Raw genomic sequence first — 20452 nt, 5'->3', positions numbered from 1 at the left:
GGGAGGACAGTGGACTAGACTAAGTGCTGCCCCATGTGCAATAATAATTTCTTTGTTCCAAGGTATTTTCTCAAAATATGGCAACTAATAATACAGCAGTTCAGCATTTAAAAAAACACTGAAAGCAATGTATAATGCTTCCAGCTACTTTTTATTTTAATTCATGGATGAATAATGGCTCCTAAACAATACACTTTTCAACTGTCTAAGTCTGCTCTGTAAACAACTGCATACTCTCTGAATTTTAAGTCGTCATAGTCTTTGGATTGTACAACGGAGAGAGAAAGATTAAAAGTGCCATCTTAAAACTGAAATGCTTATACAGCTCAATTACAATGTACTTTGTATTCAAGCCATGTTCACAATCAGTACATGTTTTAGTGCCAAATAAGGAGAGAAACCAGGCTTCCTTTTATAGAATGAAGTTTTCTTTTAGTTATGCCAAAGTCATTAAAAAGTGCATCACTGATTTTCCTTTAGTGGCTTCGAAAAAGGGAATGGAGGTGAAAATGGCTCCTTAACTCAGCTGGAGAAGCATTATTTCCTTAGAGAGCTGGATGCATGAAATGAAATTGCATACAGTGGCTGCAGTCGTTACATAGCACTTAGTGGGCAACACTTACATTTTCTCCTCTTTTCACTCTCCTAAGACTATTAAAAGCAAAAGAATAACCCTGTAGTTGTATAAGCTATTACAATTTTGAACACCCGGAAGATTTGTTTTTTTGGCAGGAACAGCACCTGGCTGATGTATTATAAAATATAAAGACGGTCAAATGTGACATCTTCAATGACAGGCAGGGAGAAGACTTTTTTTTTCAGAAATCCTACTACAGTAGTCATTTGGGAAACAGTGTAAACCTGCTGTGAAGGCTGGAGGCTGTTAAATCTTTGAGGAATCTGGAACTCCTGGGCAGCATATGAACAGCTCACAAAAATGCCATTAAAATTTTGTTATGTATCTGGGGTCTTTTCTTGTGCTGTTTTTTTCCTCCTCATTAATGCTGTTCTCGCCAGTGGTTTCGTCCCCTTCCTGGCGTGTGTGTTCTAGACCGCTTTCAAGCCGTCTCGCTGAGCTGGATGGCTGGGGGTGAGGAGCACTGCAAGCCCGTGGCGGCTCTCCGCGGCCAGGGAGACCCCACCCCGCTTGGGAAGGACCCGCCGGCATGCTCGACACCTCCGCGTACTTCAGGCCGGTTCTGCTGCCCCGTGTTTGTCTGCGTTGCCCTTTCGGACATGGCTTTTTTTTCCCAGCATGGCACATGCTGTTCATTGCCCTTCTGTACGCTGGGTTGATCACGGTTTGGTGGTCTGTTAGAAAATGGATCACACAGTAATTGCTACTGTGTACTGCTGCCTTGATGAATCACCCATTAAGTACCTAAATACTAGAATAAAATTTAATTTATTATCCTTGCTGTCAGAATAGTTTAACCCTTTAGCTCCCTGCAGTGTTTATCTTCCTGCTCATGCTAAGTATTTTGGTGGGTCATTTGGCTGAAATTTCACTTTCCCTTATTTTTTTGTTAATTTTTTTAAACACGTCGGTGTTCTGAAGCACACGGACTGGGAAGGTCTATTTTTTGCTTGTGAGTAGTTCAGCCCAACAGTTGCATATGAACTGTATTGACTGAAATAGCAACATGCACCTTCTGTGCAGAAAGACTGCATTTAAAAATTTCAGACATTACAGCTAACTTTCAGATACTCCTTATTGTTTGATGCTAAATGCTAGGAGTGCCAGAAAGCCTTTAGTCCTTCTGCCTGATAATTTGCATCCTTGTAGGATTTTTTTTTCTGCTCTGTTTTTGAAAAGAAGTGGTCAGTGCAAAGGAAAATAAAAATAAGAAAATAAAAATTTGCAGTGGGCAAGTGCAAAGCGTGAGGAAAAAGTGGGCGCAAGGGGAGAAGAAATCATCTAGAAAAGACATGTACTGGAGACAGCACAAGGTTAGATTTTGTATCATTGAATCTTGGTCTGTGGTGAATTCACGCTACATCTCTAAACACTATCATTTGCAGTTTTCTCCCCGTTTTGCTTATTTTTATAGACGAAAAGCACTTGAGTTGTGACCTCTGTAATCATGAGAGGAAGCCGTTAAGTTTTTGTCCTTGTAACAGCAGCTACAGTGTTTCTTAAGACATAATGCAAGTGAAGAGCGGTGGAAAGAGCCCCACAGGAAAGTCTCTGAAAGCCCCTCTAGAGCCCTGCGCTCACGAGGGGCTGTGTGGAGCGGTCGTCAGAGCAAGGCAAGTCCTAGTGGGGTCATTAATGCAAAAAGTACACTCTGCAAGTTTCCTACACCTCAAACTTTTTTTTTTTTAATTTTTTGAACACTTGCTGAGTTTGCTCCCTGACCCGCGATGTTAAAATCTTACAAAGCATTAAGGGCTTTTAAGACTTCCTTTGAAAGAGAGATTTCCAGAAGATGGAAAATCAGATCTTTCAAAACCAGTGCAAGTAAATCCTTAGGAAAAGGTGATCGAGAAGAAAATATGAGGAATTTGCTTCTAATCATAACGTAGAGATGCAATGTGACTAAAGCATAAAAGTCAGCACTCCTGTAGTCCTGGGAGGAGCGCGGGGTTTCAGGCAGCCTCACGTGCACGTCCCAGCTGTGCTCCCAGCACCCAAGAGGTTGGCTCTCGCCCCCGCATTGCAGGGCGTACCAAGGTACAAACGGTGAACACTAATTGTATTGAAAAAGTAAGTGTTTTCCTATGTTCCTGCTTAACTTCTGAGCATTAACCACCATGGGCAAAGCTACTAAAAGTATTTTGATTTGTTTGCTTACTAGCAGTTTGGGCTTTTGCATATGAAATGAGACCAATTGCACTATAGCAAATCCAGTCAAGAGAGAAATTCTTTATAATTTTGTTGATGTTTCTTTGTGCGTTGGCATTAAAGCTTAAGGGATTGTTAGGATAGTATTGTGTTTATAATATTTTCTTCAGAGTAAGGGAATTAAAGAAAGATAAGAAGTAATTCTATTTTTGACCTGGTAACATTTGCATTCAGGATGCTGCAGTTTAAACACATTGGAAATTGGGTTGCAATTTTTATTTCTCCTTCTCTTTTCTTCCGTCTTTTTTATCTACACCAAGAGTGTTTTCATAGCCCTTTGAAACAACAGGAATTCTGAATTCTGCACTTTCTTCACACCCAACTGCCCATCATACCAGGAGGTATTCTTCCTAATCTTGACAGACTAAGTAGGTGCTATTTCTTTTTGACATTGTTCTCCTTTTCAAGCTTCAACTCCATTTTGGGGGAAGAGGGTTGTTCTTAGCCCTAGAGGCTTTTAGCACAACAAAAAGAGGCCTTGAGAAACATACTGCGCGATCACATCTTTAGGAAAGCAGATGCTTATCTGGCACAGTGTGGGCACTGTACTTAAATTGCCAATTGTTAATTATTTCAGATTTTTAAAATGCTTCATAGAATAGAGTTACTCATGGAAATGGTGTGAAGTCAGGGTTGTGTTGCAGACAACTGGAATTTCATCACTTATTTGCGAAAGGCCAGGATTTCTGTGCCTGCAGTGGTCAGGGAATGCAACCGCTCTGTGCAGACTTGAATTTTATGACCTTGCTTATTATAAAGAATTATTCAGTGACTGGTTTATGGAGATATGTTGTAGTTTATGGATTGCTCACAAATTATTTGTTGCAACTGTTACTTTCAGGATTGTCAAATTACAGTTCCGTGCTTTCTACCTGGTCACCTATACTGCAAGTCTTTTCTCTCTGCCTCTGGACAAACTGACTCCAGGACGTGGTTCCAAGCTGGTTGGGTAAACACTGCTGGCAAGCAGTCTCACATGTGTATAACTATAGAAGTATTTACTTGGCACTTTTCACCCAAATTGGGCAACTTCTTCAAATGTTTGTCTAAAGTGAATTTAAAAGAGTGGTAGATACAGTCAAAGCAACACGCAGGATTTCTCCACATACGTTCAAGAGAACATTGTTGTGATCTTAGTCTGGCTCCAAGCCCTGTGGATTTTTGCTTTGACGCTGACTTTCTACATGTGATAAATTGTCTCTCTGATATGTCCTTGACTTTGTTCATAGTTCTTATTCTTGTATAGCGAATGATGATAATGAGATCTTGGTAGAGACGTCTGGTTAGCAGTGAAATGTTGGCAGCAAGCTTTCTAGGCAAGAGGCCAGAAGCAGGAAGCATTTAGGAAGAGGAAACCTTTCCTGCTTAAAAAATATATTCTTTCCAGACAAAAACCTTTCAGTGATAATCTTACTGATAAGTAAAGTTTTGCTATCTGATAGCTTCTGATGCTTGAGAAAGCTTTGTTCATTCCTGGACTCAGGAAAACAGAAAATGACAAAACTCTTTATATATTGTAAAAACATGAGCATTCAGGAGTGGGGGGTCTTTCAGAGTTACAGTGCTATGCAGTGTCACTTGGTGAAAACTATTCAGAAGACTGAGATTTGCTTGTGGTATTTTTTTCTGATATTAAGTAACTGTGCTACAGTATTTATTAGTAGTTAAAATACATTGCAAGAAGCACTGAGCCATTTGTTTATATTTGTGTCGTAGGAGCTTTTGCTAAACATCTTGCTAATGTTATATGTGTTATAGAATCCTGAAATCTTATCTTAAATATATTTATAAATATTTAAATATGCTACAAAGTGAGAGGTGGTCCCTAAGATATATTTCAGTCATGAGCTTTCTAGACTGTTAACTAACAATAGCTGGTGTGACACATCATGTGTTACAATTAGGTGTTTTTTTAACAAAGCATGAAAATAATAACCCAGAACCATATAAACCTTGAGGCTGCATTCACACTTAGTTGGGGCATAAATGGCAGCTTTCCCACTTTTAGTTGTCTGATTGATGAACTCAACTAGCAAGATGTATAAATATTATACTATGCCTGCTGGTTAGTTGCAAATATAATCCAACCTCCACAAAATTAGAGGCTCTTTATGAAGAATAAAAATTGGTTAAGAGTGAACATAAAATGTCTTAGATGGAGCAATCTGTGGAATAAGGTTCAATGAGATGCTTTTTGTTTAACCTTGGTCTTATTTTATTTTCTCATAGTTGACTCTTTCTTCATGTCATCATTATTTTCTTCCCATCGCTTGTCTTAGATCAGGAGAAAGGCCAAGTGTCTTCATCTGATGGCAATCTGCATTGCGTATGACTAACCCTATCTTGATACAATTACATGTCATTGTCCTGGAAGTACATCTGCAGTTAGCAGAGATGTGCCAGTCTTACCCAAAGTTCAGGGTGCCAGAAAGCACCTGAAGTTGTCCACTTTGACCAAAATTAATGAAGCTCTGTCACTAATCCATTCTTTTCTACTTTACCTTGGAAATTATCTGTTAGGGTGTCCTATAAAACCCAAGAGAGAAAGACTTGAAGAGAAAATCACCATTGTGTGCATTTCATTGCTCTCTTTGACATTTGGCATGCCTTTATCAAGTGCAGTCTTTTGGTATTAAGTTGAGCATAACCAGAAACTAAGGAAATGCAGCATTAGACAAGAAACAAATCAGTAGGGTCAAGGTTTTGCCCTCCATCTTACCTTTCTTTTCAGAGGTGGCTTGCTCCGGATGCTGTTGGATGGCTAGTCAGGAATCTTTGTGAACTGTTTGTAGTGTGATAGAGTTTTTGGTGTCTTGAAGAGGCCTCCAAGACATCCAGATAGCACCTCTCCCTGCCCCTCAGACAGTATGCAGTATGGTTAGAGTAAATTCTTGCTTCCCTGACTGTCAGAATCACTTCTGCTGGAGCAGCTAATACCATCAGTCATCCTAGAAGAGAGTCTGGAGCAAAAGGAGAGCCATGTCCACCACTTTCACTTCCATATACGGCTCTGCTCTCCGGTGCCAGCCAGCACGACAGCCTCAGCCTGCTAGAGGAACTCACTGCATCCTTGGGCAGGATTATTTAGCTTCTAGCAGATCCCAAATATGCTGGGTTTCCTTGGCTCCCAAGGAACATAAATGGATAATGAGCAATCACCCAGTGGAGAGCTGTGTCTTCAGAGCTTGTTGTATAAATTATTGCTTCCTAGATAAAGGGAAATTATTTGCTATGCTAGTACATTATACTGTTTAGGTGTAATAACTGTATATAAAGTAGGCCTAGTAATGATCCTTCTGAGAAATGTCTTCTTCTTATTAGGTTGTTATTGCTATTTAAAACCTGACATATTAAAAACCTGATATAAGGTTTCTAGAAAGGTTTAAAGAAGCATTAGCAAAAGCGTTGTCCTTTTGCAGGTCTCTAGATATTGCTGCTCTTCAGCTGGACTATGCTGCCTTCCTGTAGGATGAATGGTTGGAAAGTACATTTAGTTTTCATCTAATAACCTATTTCTGTAAGATTTTAGGACTGGAATTTATTGTGAAAACAGTTGTGCTCCCAAGAACTAAATATGTCGCATTTCAGTGCGTGTGCTGAGAGTTGCTTGTTGAAGCCATTAACTCAAATAATCATCGAATTGTGCACACCTGCAAATAGGAAGCCTGTTGACTAGTTTGGAAAACATGAAGCAGCAAGGCTAGGTTTGCTGGTGGGACCTTCTGATGTTGTGTGTGGCCACGCTCTTCTTTTGCCAGCTTCACACAGTAAATCTGAATTTGTATAACTGAGGTTTCTGAGGTCAGCTGACTGCAAACCATATCATGTTATGCAGGCTTAGGTAGTTTGTAAGTTGGAAGATTTTTGAAATAGTCAGGGTTTTGATTTTTTTTTTTTTTTTTTGCTTTGGAGGTGTGTCTGTTGCAATCAAAGAAGCTTCCATTTGAGAATGAGAATACAAGATGATAAATTGATAGAGATAGTTGAAAAAAATCATTTCATGGACACGAACTTTATGTCCCTATTTATATATGGTCAATAATATTCTATTATTTTCTTAAAATAATTAACTCAAATGAGCATTTAGTTTTGAATGAAGTAAATGACCAAACTTTCAGGCACATTAATATTTGATATGGAGATAACTGCATAAATATTGAATTTGAAGATTAAATTCCAGAGCACTGCATTAAAATTGCAAGACTTTTCTATTATCCTTCATAATGGAACATGAAATTAGAAACTTGTTCAGGGAAAGAAAAATTTCTCCACTCTCATCTGCACATTCCCTTCACTGTTGTATCAACAGAGGAGCTTTTTTCCTCATACTGTGAGGAGAGAGAGAGCTATCAGTGGGACATAGACCCTGAAGTCATTTATGGTGCTTTTGAAAATTAGTGTATGCCATTTCATACTTGTGTCTCAGTTCCTGGATTGATACAGAATGAAACTTCAACCTTAGATTTAGCCTACTGTGTGGCAAAAGACTCTTATTTCTAGATGTAGAAAGCGGGGTTTATGGCCATATCTTACACTGTCCTTTTCACTATAGGTGATGCAGCTCTAGTTCGCCTGCAGTTCTTAAATCCAGGGAGATCTGTGGTCATAGCCCATTAGCTGTGGATGTTAGTTACTGTAAACGGTCTGGTTAACTAACATTTATTATTCCTCAAAATGTGTAGGATTTGTTGAATACAGCAACTTGCCATTATTAATGGGATTCAGCCCCCCTTCTGAGAGTGTGTGCTAATTCACGACTGCCAGGCTTCACTTGCTGGGGAGTAATTCTGAAAATGGGATAACAAATAAAAACCTGTATCAGGCAGTCCCAAAACACCTGTGGGCATCCAGTCCAAAGTGTTTTCAAATACAGATTGATTTTCCAACTCCTTTTTCATGTTATAGTGGTCTCAAATAAGTCATTTCCATAACATTACAGTTCTTTTTATCCATGGTTCAGCAATAAACAAAATATTTTTCCCTGTAGACTTGAAAATGGAGCTAATATACTCATTCCACAGCAAAGAGCAATGCAGTTGTACTTCTTTCTAATTAACTATACCCCAGTAGAAAAATTCATGGAATAATAACATAGGAGGAAATTGGTCATTTTGATTTTATGTACAGTTTGCTGTTTTTCAAAAACATCCATTTATTTAGAGGCAGAAGTCTTATTACTAGATTGTTTTTAGCTCATGTTCCTGTTGTGGTTCTTTTGCAGTGGTTTGTAAAGAGTTAATGCATGTTACAAATATACCAGCTGAGCTCTGTAATTTGCATAGTTTTGTCTTAGGTCAGTGGAAGGTGTAAATGATGTTTAAAAGAAATCTGTTGATCTTTGCCCCTATAACAGGAATGTATAACTGATTAATCATTTATTAAACTTCTCTACATTATTTATGAATAGAACAGAAATATAAACAGTGACCTTTTTATCCCTTTTTGTTTGGGAGAGTAACTGCTTTATTTATCGAGCTAGTGATGACAAAAAAATACAGATTAACTTTTAATGACTGCTTTTGTATTCCCTCAGATTTATTAGAAAACAAGGGCTGGATCGGCTTTTCCTGGAATGCGATACGCATATGTGGCGTTTGGGGGACCGGCGGATCCCTGAAGGAATCACGGTCGATGGAGGATCCGACTGGTTTCTCCTGAACAGGAAGTTTGTGGAGTACATCACTTTTTCCAATGACGACCTGGTAACGAAGATGAAGAGGTTTTACTCTTACACTCTGCTTCCCGCTGAGGTATGTGAATACAAAGCAATCCCTCTTTTCTCAAAACTGCAACTTTTATGCTTGTCCCAAAGATCACTGAAGTCGGAGGGGCTTTTCCCCAATTTCAGTGGGCTTTGGATCATCCTGCTGTTGGTAACGAGACTTTTACCTTCATGGCAAGTCAGTCGTTTAGTGTTACAACTGCTTTTGCTGTTGCTTAGTTGGTTGGTTTGTTAGTGGGACCTTTTTGTAAGGAGTGGCTTTGTTTTATACTTTTGAACCCATTGACCTATTACAGAGCAACCAAAAATCCAGCCGCCCTTTGCTTGCAAATTATTCCTCCACAAAGATTTTGAAGGCTATTAGAGACGGCGAATTGTCTTCCTAAGTAGCTTTCCTCGCTATTATGCAGCCCTCTTACTTAAAAATAAAAACTCTGCGAACAAAGGTTTATTGTTCCGTTCAGAGCTCAGCTAGCAGGCATCCTCGCAAAGCGTTCACATCATTCGGGAATCACCCCCGCTGCACGTGATGCAGAAAGGGAGCGCGCACCGGGACGGGTTTGGCTCTCGCACGCAGCATTGCCGGGGAAGGCGTGCTGCCGTCGAGCAGAGCCCAGGGCCGGGCGCGCTGGCAGGCTGCTGGGCTCCTGCCCCGGCAGGTGCGTCGCTCCCCGCCGCCTCAGGCTCTTCTCCCAGGGTACGGAGCATGCAGCCGGCCTGAGGAAGACCTGGTGACTGTCTTTAAAGCTATAACTTCCCTCCTCACTGGTGGCCCCTGAACATTTTGAGGGATTGATGAGAATAGTCTTGCAAATTCAGGCTTATTAGCTTGCAGCAGAGCACAGTGGTTGTCATCTTTTGATAGGGGTTTATTATTCCACACACGTTGAATAATCTTGCTTTAATCCCATTTCTGTTAAAAATCACCTTTTCTCTCAACTCTGATAACCTTTTCATCCATTATCTAGCAGAAATTTCTGTATCATTATGAAAGGACACAGGGCAATGGGTAATTGGGTAGGGGTTTTTTTTTTGTCTTGCGCTTGAATGAGAATGGATGCCTTTATGGGTTTAACCAAACAATTCAAGCATAAAATCCATATTCACTGAGCTGTCATTTAACATTAAAAAGGGTAGGGGGATTATTTGGGGGCCAGCCATGCTAATGTTATGCCAGTTATTTATAGATTGTACTATAGCTGATTTTAAAAATAAGTCACTGCTCTTAGAATCCTCTCTTACAGAACTAAATTTGATCATATTCTGTTGCTTCTCTCTACAAGGTTTTCGTTTCAAGATACATGTCTGGCTTCTTAAAATCACCCTGCCTTCACTGACCTGTTAACCTGCTGTATCAGTCCCCATTACCCACGATTTATGTAGTAGCTGAAATTATGGTGATATAATTAGGATAGCCCAATAGGAATTCCTTGCTGCCTTGAGTCAGCAAATAGAGACTTATGATTTCAGATGTAATTGCAGGAGGCAGAATGTCCTTCTGGCGCCTGGGGTGAACTCTATATTTCAGTGCAAGGCCATTAGACTAGCAATGCATTTCAGAGTGCTGGAGACACAGAGACCGACAGAAGAGCCCTCTGAGACTGTATTTTTCATAGTAGCCAGGGTGGCAGCTGAGGTTTGAGAATTGTCTTAAGAAACAATTTGAGATTTATCATCAACACGTTGCTCAGGAAAATAACCCTGAATCTGTTGGGCCAGAGAGTAACTTACTGAAGAGAAATAATGGGAATTTCTTAGAATTGCTCGTACAGCTGAAATAAAAATAAAATAATTGCTGGCATTGGTGCCTTTCCACTCCAGTGTCCAAAGCTGGTCATTATTCTGTGCCAGTTTATTGTAGCGTGCGCTCAACTGCATATTATTACTGTTTGGCTGTGTCTATAGTGTGCTATAATTTTTCATGCTCTATAGAATGCATATGTGCGGAATGTCCTTTCTACATGGCAAAACAATAGAAGTTGTTAGTCCTCTCTTTTTGAAAGAAAATAAGTCACCTGAGTTCAGTTCAGGCCCGCAGGCAGCACTGAAGGAGAAAATGGAAGTCTGAAGAGCTGAATGTACTGATCTGGTCTTTTTTTCTTGCAGTCCTTCTTTCACACTGTCCTGGAAAATAGCCCGTACTGTGACTCCATGGTGGACAACAATTTGCGTATCACGAACTGGAACCGTAAACTTGGTTGCAAATGTCAGTACAAGCACATTGTAGACTGGTGTGGCTGTTCGCCTAACGATTTCAAACCAGCAGACTTCCACAGGTTCCAGGTAACTGAAGCTTTCCCTTCTCTGATATCCCCAAAGGAGGTTTTTCACCCTTGTTCCTGGGTGTGGGGGGCAGTGTTAGCTGCATGGCGTCAGCAGTTTAGGAGAAGGAAAAGTCTCTTCTCCCATGTTTTGGCCCTTGAGACTTACCCCAGTGTAGCAAGATCGTGACGCAGCTCTTTGGAGGCTTCCCGCTGGTCAATATGCTGTGCTGGGAGGGGTGGAAACCTGGCACATCTCACACAGTACCAACATTGCTCTTGTGAATTTATTGCAAAGGGTTTTTTTTCAAGGTTTCAACTCAGATGCTTCATGATTTCAGGAATCTACTGGCTTTCATAGTTAAACCACAGTGATTTTCATCCTTATAATTTAAAAGAAAGCTAAAAAATGTGACTAGAGTACCTGCTAGAGGCTTACACAGCACAAGGCAAAACAGTTTTCATTATTATATTCTTAAACATGATTATATTTAAGTTCATCTCTTGGTTTGGGGGCCAGAGTCATGAGGTTTGGGTCACCCAGGTTTGGCAATACTGCCTTAAAAAGTTTAGTTGGTTCCTTTGTGATACAGTTTCCTCAAGGCAGACATGAGAGCAAATGCTTGTGTTCAAGGGTGCACTTGGTCTCAAGACTGTATCTGGCCTATTCTATTAAGAATGAACAACAGCTTGTTTCGAGTTCGCCAGATTTGCAGTTCCACCCCTCCAGCTCCTCAGGGTTCCCTGCATAAAGCATGTTTGTTCAGGCTTTGTGTGGGATGGGGAATGTGTTACCCTACAGCACGAAAATGATGACTACTCCAAAACAGAGATCTTTTCTTTATTGTAATGAGCTGCCTACCAGGCATAGTTGAAGTCAGTGACACAGACGCAAAAAGAGCAAATGAGACATTATCTAAGAGACCCTCTGCTTTCCCAAACTCCGATCTCAGAAAAGTCTCTAGCATGGAATAAATGGGAAGTGTTAAAAAGCTGCTGAAAGTCTGCAGAGGCTAACCTGCTTGGGGCTAGGAAAAGAAGCCACAACAACGTTTCAGAAAACTATCAGGTAAACTGAGCAGCAAGGGAAAGTTCAAAATTAGAATAGCTGAAAAGGCAAGTTCTGACATGTGCCTGATAAAGAGCCCCTGCAGCAAGCACCTTGCACCAGGAGGCTTGCAGCGGTGGGTGTCCGAGAGCACGCAGCATGAGCCACCCTTGAGCACAAATGAACGTCCTCCAAAGAATTTTTCTGTGATCTGTGGCACTTTTGAACTTGTCAGCACCTCAAACTCATGCCCAAATACAAACAAGGCAGAATAGGGGCATTTTAAAAGCTAATGGTAGTCGGCTAAGTAGCATATAAACTGGCGGTGCGCGCGAGGTTCTGCTGAGCATGGAGCAGGAAAGCTGTGAGGGCCCAAGCAGAAGCTGAGGGGCCTCAGCCAGGGAGGTGCCTCTCCCAAATCCCCTTCCCGCCTCACAGCACCAAATCCGTGCTGTGAACTGCCCAGAGAGATGAGTATCAAAGGCCTGGAAAGCACTTCACAGAAGTTTTGAAATGCATCACCTCACAGGGACCTGCTTAAAATCTTGCTTAAAATCCTGCTCTGACCCTTCCGAGCTGCGTGCCCCCATGCCCACGGTGCTCTTCTCTGCCTGCTTGACTGCTAGTGCTGCACAGCCTCCTCGCTAACATGACGTTTTAGAGAGATTTTGCAAACACCTGCACATGGAGTGCCTGCCAGAGCAGGGCAGCAGGAGGTGGCTGTTGGTACAAAGGGACTGGCCAAAGCAGAGAAAAAGAAAATATATCTGCTACTATAATAGTGGTCTTAGATTTCTGCACAGATTTTTTCTTTTTATTTTACTTGTTCCCTCTCAACCAGGCATTTGGGAAAAACACTGCTGCTGTTCTCATATTCTTGGTATCCAGACATTTGTATTTCTTCCCCAGGAGGCAGATAGCACTTTGCTAACACAGGGAGAGGAAAGGGTTGGAGAAGGCTCTCCTGACTTCAGCTTAGTGTCTGGTCTAGAGGGTTCATTCTGAGAAGGGCAAAGCAGCATCCGTGTGCTAATATAAATAAATAAAAAGAGGGAGATGCTTCAAAAGAATGTTTATTGCTGAAAATATGCAAAGAGTGGACAGCAGGGAAGGAACCCAAACTGTGCAGTAATTCTTGTGGCTTTGGTTCATCTCTTTTGCCAGCTCTGAGGATAAGTGCTCCTGAAGCCAGTCCTGAAAGAAACGGTTGTGTCTAATCCGGGTTTCTTTTCCACTTCATTTAGACTCTCCTTCTAAGTTCTTTACTGAGCTTCTCAGGAAGGTGATAGACGTAAGCCAGTTACCCGGCCTGCTTTGGGGGCTGGTAGTGCCCAGGAACAGGTTCGTGGAGTCCCAGGTTCGTGGAGGTAGTGGGGCTTCCTCGCTGATGTCTGGGGACTGCTGAGTCGCACGGAGCGTGCAGCTGCGACCTCGCCTCCGTCCACTCTCGCGCCCTTGTCCCCAGCCACCATGCCCTGGTGCTACAGCCTTACCCTGGCCTCAGATGTCATGCAGAGACTGGGCGATCATCACTGTTTTGTCCTGAGTTCTGGTGACCGTTTTGATGGCTTTATACCAGGAAATGAGCAGGGCCAGGGCATGGGCTAGGCCCTGGCACACAGTAGTCCATGCTGTGTAAATGTTAGCATGCTCTGTGGCATGTTTTTGACCCATGCCAACTAGCAATGCCTGGGCACAGCTCAGGAGAAAGGACCAAGGTTGTTCAGTAGCCAGCATAGATGAGGCCACCTCTTCTACAGGGAACAGTCGATGCATACAGTCAATGCAACAGTGGCATGTACATCATGCCACTTGCCCTCAGGAGTGGGGAATGGGCCCTACCCTGCTTTATTTACTAGCATAAGCACAGTCTAAATAGCTTCTCTACAGCTTTGTTTTCACTATAGACATGTTCACACATTGCATTATCCGGAATAGCTGTTCTGTTCTAAATAGTCTGTCACTTCTCTGCTGGAGTATTTGCACGTAGACTAGTCTGTAAAGTGATTCAGGAATTGTAACCAAGTTTTAAAAGCACATCCTGACTTAATCCAGGTTGACTTAAGCAGTTAACTGAGCCATTATTTTAAAATAACTGACCCACTTGAGCCATTTAATTGATTGACATAATGATGGACTTGTGGAAATTATTATTTGTTCTGTCTTACCTTAAATACAAATAAAGTGAATCATAAAAGAGAGACACTGAGAAATTTTGTATTTCTAACATTTTGAATGGCAATTTCTTAAAGTCTTTCCTCTTTCAAAAATGCTTTTCACACCAGTGAACTATGTATGTACAGTGCTCTAAAATCCCTTATCCAAGTAAGTAGCAAAGGAGCCTCTTCTATCACTAGAGGGTGTAACCCATGATTTTCCTTAAGCTTTCCATTTTTCTTTAACTGGATTTGTTTTCATATCCCACCTATTAATAACAGGCATAGAATCTCACTTGCCTTCATTTTAATCCCCTAAAATGGTTTAGCATTTTCCCCTCATTTGAATGCAATGCTGCCTGAAAATTCAGGAGGAGAAGGTTGTTTCCAGTGACAATGTGCTGAGAAGAGTTACAGAGACTGTAATCATCCTGTTCATGTGGGGTTTCATGCAATGGGAATATGTTCTCTTAAAACCTCAGTATACCCTCCTCTAACCTGGGTGGCCCACTGATAGAAGACTTTGTAGTTAATAGGCACTTGAAGCCTATTAACAGTTGTGGAAACCTCTGTCATGCTCCTTCTTTTGTCTGATCTTATCCTGTATCCTCCTTGGTAATTGTCAACTTACTCCTCACTGCAATGAGTTTTATTCTGGAAGGGTGAAACTTATCCAAGAACAGGACATGAGCATAGGACTGGCCATCTCTTAAGAGATCTTGTGCCGACTCTTGCACACAGGTGGGCCCTGCCTGAACAGTATTAAGGAATGTTTGACAAAAGCAAACTTATATCTTTCTGTATTGAATTATTGTGCTTAATATAGGTTTGGTGGTTAGAACCAGAGAATAACTGAGGCTGGAAGGACCTCTGAAGGTCTCTAGTTCAACCACCTACTCAGAGCAGAGCTAACTTCAAATTTAGATGAGGTTGCTCAGAGCCATGTCCAGTTTACCTTCAGCTCTCATTGCAGCATCCACTAAAGCACACTGCACCACTTCCGTATCCTGTTGAATTACTGATAGGTGAAGTTTTGGCTGACTTCAAGGACTTCTATCTTCCAATTTAACCCTGAAACATCTTTCTTCCTCATCTCATGCCTGGCCTATTCTTAGGCCAGTGGCTTACTGGCCCTGCAGGCTGCTTTTTGTCTTTCAGTCACAGGGACAGGCCTGATTTCAAGGGCCTCCCTGTCCTCCACGTGAGAGGCCTGTAGGCAGGGGAGGGCTCTCCATTTTTGCAGCAGACCAGAACCATCTACATTTGTGTTGAGTAATTGTGTAGTTTTTATCTGAAATTTACCACACTCACCAGTTAAGTCATCTTTGCCTGTGGGAAAATTCTGCTCGAGTCCTCAACTCCAACCCTGTGCTTAGGACAAAGAATTGTGGCTGGAAACAGGAACTAACTCTGGTTTCTTTTTCTTTTGCATTACCACAGCAGACTGCCAGGCCAACGTTCTTTGCCCGCAAATTTGAAGCTGTGGTGAACCAAGAGATAATTGGCCAGTTGGACTATTATTTGTACGGCAACTACCCCTCTGGCACGCCAGGTCTCAGGTCGTACTGGGAGAACGTGTATGACGAGCCCGATGGCATCCACACTCTCAGTGATGTGGCACTGACCATGTACCACTCGTTCTCGCGCTTGGGCCTGAGGAGAGCTGAGACTTCATTTCACACCGTTGGAGACAACAGCTGCCGGTTAGTCTGAATCTTCTTCCTTTCTATATGTGGAAGCAGGATTCCTTGGTGTGTCAGCAATTCCCATGGGTTTCCATGGAAGATGGTAGGTCTGGGTGCTTCAGAGCAGACAGACCAAATTACCAGGCACTGAAGGACATTCACCTGCTTGGCTGTGCTGGCTGGAGCATGTAGTCACGCAGGGCCAGGCAGCTGCAAGGGGAAGGCACCTATTTCCCGGAGTGCTTATGCCCGCAGTAAGGTATTGGTTGGTATTCAGGATTGTCGTTATGGGATTTGGCTGTTGCACTTTTAAGGAGCTGCTCTACAGCCTGATCAAGACTGACATGTTCCAGTTGGGCAGCGCTGCCCCTGCTGTTGCGTTTTCTTTATTAATTTCAGTGAGCATATTATACTCACAGCTCCTAAACCCTCAGTGTCATTTCAGCAGAGGTCGTGTTCACCTTTATTATGCATACCAGAAGCAGAGGACAGTATTTCAGAATTAATGTAAATGCAGGCAGGTTAACGGTCCTTGCTTGTTTATTCCTCTGGGTGCACATATGGAGCACAAAGAGCTGGTTGCACGAGCTTGGTTCGCTTGCTTGCTACAGCTGAAAGTGCTGAAAATCTTGCAACAGGTGGGATCCATTAACATCAAATAAATAATTTGTATGTATATATAAATATAAATAAATAAATATATAGTAAATAAAGGTCCTTAAGAAAAAAAAACTGTATTTTAGCTTCCTTTTTCACCTGTAAGTCTGGGAAGGAATTCATTCCAAAAAGTATTTGTAGGAAGAATTCCTGGAGTTAGATTGACAGAGAAGAGGCTTACTTCATAGTAGATGTGTGCTGCCTGCAAGCACATTTGAAGCTGTTTACATTTAAAAGCAGATATGGTTCATCTTTTGAAGTCTTACTTTGCAGTCTCTAGTTCCTGCTTCAGAATATATCCCTGGTACCCAGCCTTTTTTTATCCTTATGGAAAACACAGCCTAAGTCAGCAACTGCTGAAGACGTTCCTTGTGCTTTAACAAATGGCGTTTGCCCCTTTCGTGCTCTGCAAAGGAACCTGATGTGTTGTGACCTTCTTCTTTAGTCACGGAAGTGCTGAGCAATGTCCCACCTAAAAAAATGTGGCAATAAGTGATCCAGACTCCTATTACAGCTTTGCCAGTAAAGGTTACCAGTGCAAAGCAATAAAAGGTCAATAACAATTAGATATAAATAATCACAAGTAGAATACATTCTCTTCTGTGAAATAAAAGCAGACCTCAAGAATTCCTGGGTCATTTGTCCTGTACAGTGAGGCCAGTGGAGAGGATGGGAGCTATGTATAACCAGTACTAAAATAACTTCACAATTACTTTTGTGCTTATTCCTTTGGCCAATGTGCTGATGATGATTTATAGCAATAATCACTTTCATTTCTGGGGAGCTTTTCATTCCACAGGAGCTCAAGGTGCTTTTCAAGCTTGCTCAGATTATAGATAGGGAAGCCGTGTCATCCACCACTGATTGCAGCTGTCTCCGGGATAAAACACGGCTCCTCTGCTGGCTGGAGCCTTGTGAAACAGTGCAGGGAGGATTTGCAAATGGGGATATTGCACGAAGGCTTCATTTACATACCTAGCTAAGCCCCCTCAAAACACTGCTAGTTAGTGTCCAAATTAAATCATATAAAAGTGGATAATCCTCAGGTTTGTGTTTCGCCTCTCTTCTCCCTTGATACTCCATTCTCTTTCTAGGTGTACACATGTGTACACTTCTTCCCTCCCTCTCATAATTTTGCATGTCTCTCGAGCAGCAGTAGAAGGAATATATTTAGACTGAGCACCTCGACAATATTCCCGTTGCTGCGAGGGCTAAGAGCGGTGTGAAGCTCGCTGATATTGCCATCGCCACCCCCGTTGGGCTCACAGCGGTGCCGGCGCTGCGAGGAAAGCCTCTGCTGCTTACGATCACGTTGGAGTCGATCCTGCGCTGCCACCCGCAGCCACCCAGGAGACTTGTCTAAGAGATGCTGCCTTGCCCGCTTTTCTAACCAGGACTAGCTCACCGCCCCAAGAAGCAAGCCCCCTGCAGAGTGCTCCGCTACCAAATCAGATTGCACATCAGCATCTTCAGTGCAAGCAACACTAATGTGTGATTGAGATTTAATTTATTTCTCTCCATCTCTAGGCATTTTTACTCGCTGCTGCCAAGAGACAATTTACTCAGACTATTTCAAGGATATTGTAAATATTTGCTGCTGCACACATATAAAACAGGAGACCTTAGTGTTCAGAACAGAAGTTAGACTGTTGCTTGCATTGGCTGCATAGCTTTGCTGTGTTTTTGCCCGGTCCATCAGCGCTGGCCCTGTTTGTACCCATCTCATTGGATTTGTTTCTCAAGCTCTAGAGAGTTCCTCCTGGGTGTTACTGGTTTGGGGAAATGGAAAGTCATTGCTGGTTAGCTCTTCTTAGTGCTAGCATCTTGAGCTATAATAACTAAGATGAGGAGTCAGTCTTAGCTGACTTGATTTCCTGGGAAGATGTGATACCAGTTGATTTTAAATGGATTACAAACACGCTTGTTTCGCAGTTAATGTCAGTGCTGCAAAGTAACAAATTATTCAGTTTCGGAGCCATGAACATCTTATTTATTTATTTATATATCCATATGTACACACACGCACATCATAACAAAAATCTTTCTGAGGCTGCAACAGACAATTGGCCCTAAATTTTTAATCATTTGAATCCATAACTACAGTGTCTCTAATGTCCAAACTGTAACTGAAGGCTTCCAGATCTCCTGTTTAGATTTTTTTTTTTCCTATTTGGTTGACTGGGATTGTTTTTTAATTATGAGTAAAAAATGGCAAGAGCAATCCAAGTCTTTCATGAGTGTGAAGTTCATTTCATTAAACGTAGGCCCAGTTTCTGCTGCCAGTTGCCCCTGCGGAGCATTGCCCTTGGGAATGTGCGTGGTGATCAGAGCGGGAGATTTGTGTGGGCTGAGCTGAGCTGGGCATCGGCGCGTTGGCATGGGCGCCTTGCCCGGCCTTGGAGCACCCTCTGCTGTCCCTGGCCCGCAGCTCTCAGCAGCACGCCAGTGAGTCACTGCCTCCTACCAGTGCCTCTCTGAAGGTAGACAAAAAGAACACCGGATTTGGGGCAACTGAGACATTTCTTGAACATTGTTTAGTCTAGTAGACAGTGCTACAACCTGACAGTGTACGTGTCTGGGTAGGTCTTCTTACCCAGAAGAGATAGTGAGGGACTGGAGGTTTCTGGCATGCAGAGGTAGCTCCTAAAGAGCTTACAGTTGTGAATAGCTTCTAAATGAGCATATATTCTTAGTAACAGTTTTTATGTTTCAGGATAATCAGAACAGCCTAAGAATATTTGATAATGAGTAATGAACACATTTGAAATCTTGTAATGTAACAGTGGTGAATTTTCTAGTTGGAATGAAAGCCTTCTTAAGCCATTAGCTCCAAGTAAATGGAGATTTCATGTCTCGTGTGTGTGTAAGTGATAAGCATGTGCTTGTGCCGTTTTACAGATACTATCCCATGGGCCATCCAGTTTCGGTCCATCTTTACTTCCTTGCTGACCGTTTCCAAGGCTTCCTAATCAGATACCATGCGACCAACCTGGCTGTCAGTAAGCTAGAAACTTTGGAAACGTGGGTGATGCCAAAGAAAGTCTTCAAGATTGCAAGTCCACCGAGTGATTTTGGAAGGCTGCAGTTCTCCGAGGTAAGTGTGCTTAGCCACCCATTCGCGTCAGGAGCCACTGGAGAGCTTGCATGCTAATCCAGCAGCCTTTGGAAATAGTATTTCCATGTAATTCTTAGGTCAGAGTAGCTGTCTAGTTTAATGCACAGCCTCCTTATTAAAAGAAATACAGTTGTAGAAGGGGCTCAGTAACTTTAAAAATTTGTGATTGTTGTCAGTTGTAGCTATGAGAGAGTCCTGGGAGCTGAAAAATGCCATGTTTTTGCAGTTCCAGATGGGGATGGGGATATGGTAAGCGTTCTGCTCGAGAACACGCCGAAAAAACATAAATTTAGCGATAGTCAGGCACCAGTGCCACATCTGACTAGAATATTGATGTTGCAGCATCAAAGAGAAAATTATCACGGCAGCGGCTGAGATTTCCCACAAAGCCTGTTATTTCTTCTTGGAATTTGTCTCAGTATCTGACATACGGTATAAAAAATGTACCCCTAAAATATATTAGGAAAGTTGACCACTAATAGAACCTGACATCTATGTTCTGTTTTAAAGATATAACTGTCTGAGCAGTTAATTCCATGATTTTTCTCATTAAGCCACAAATTTCAATTAAGGCATAAAATTGATTGAACAAATGTGTTCAAGTCATTATGGTCAAGTCCATAAATTACCGTCTTCTTGGGCAATTAAGAAAGGCCTAGGTAGGATTCAGTGTTTTGGTGTGCATGGCAAATCCATGACACTAATGTGCCATTAAAGAGATGGATGGAAGGTGTGTTTCGTTTATCAATGTGTCTGATGGTAGACTTATCATTTCATGCAATGATAAATGGTCATACAGGCTTTAATTCTTGAAATTTGTAGGAGAAATGCTGCTATTTATTTGGTTCTTTTAATCCTGCTTTCAGCCTGATACCTGCTCTGAGTCTTCCTTTTGCAAGCAACGGGGGAGGTAGCAGGAATGGCTTTTCTAATTGCATGATAAAAATTAATATATTCATCTTA

General features: G+C 41.9%; 1 protein-coding gene across 2 annotated transcripts in view; it reads left to right on the top strand.

Moving 5' to 3' along the window:
- The window catches only part of XYLT1 (xylosyltransferase 1), a 282026-nt gene that overhangs the window by 245699 nt on the left and 15875 nt on the right, over positions 1-20452 (top strand). For both annotated transcript variants that reach the window (XM_026083266.1, XM_026083267.1), the window contains 4 exons: positions 8379-8595; positions 10674-10850; positions 15473-15735; positions 19273-19468. In XM_026083266.1, coding sequence (XP_025939051.1) covers positions 8379-8595; positions 10674-10850; positions 15473-15735; positions 19273-19468 — 853 coding nt within the window. The remainder of the gene's footprint in view (positions 1-8378; positions 8596-10673; positions 10851-15472; positions 15736-19272; positions 19469-20452) is intronic.

Source organism: Apteryx rowi, unplaced genomic scaffold, assembly GCF_003343035.1.
Source record: "Apteryx rowi isolate R43461 unplaced genomic scaffold, aptRow1 scaffold_6, whole genome shotgun sequence".
In the NCBI taxonomy this organism is placed as follows: domain Eukaryota; kingdom Metazoa; phylum Chordata; class Aves; order Apterygiformes; family Apterygidae; genus Apteryx; species Apteryx rowi.
Note: the sequence above shows the minus strand (reverse complement) of the source record. Positions and strands in the feature narration are given on the sequence as shown.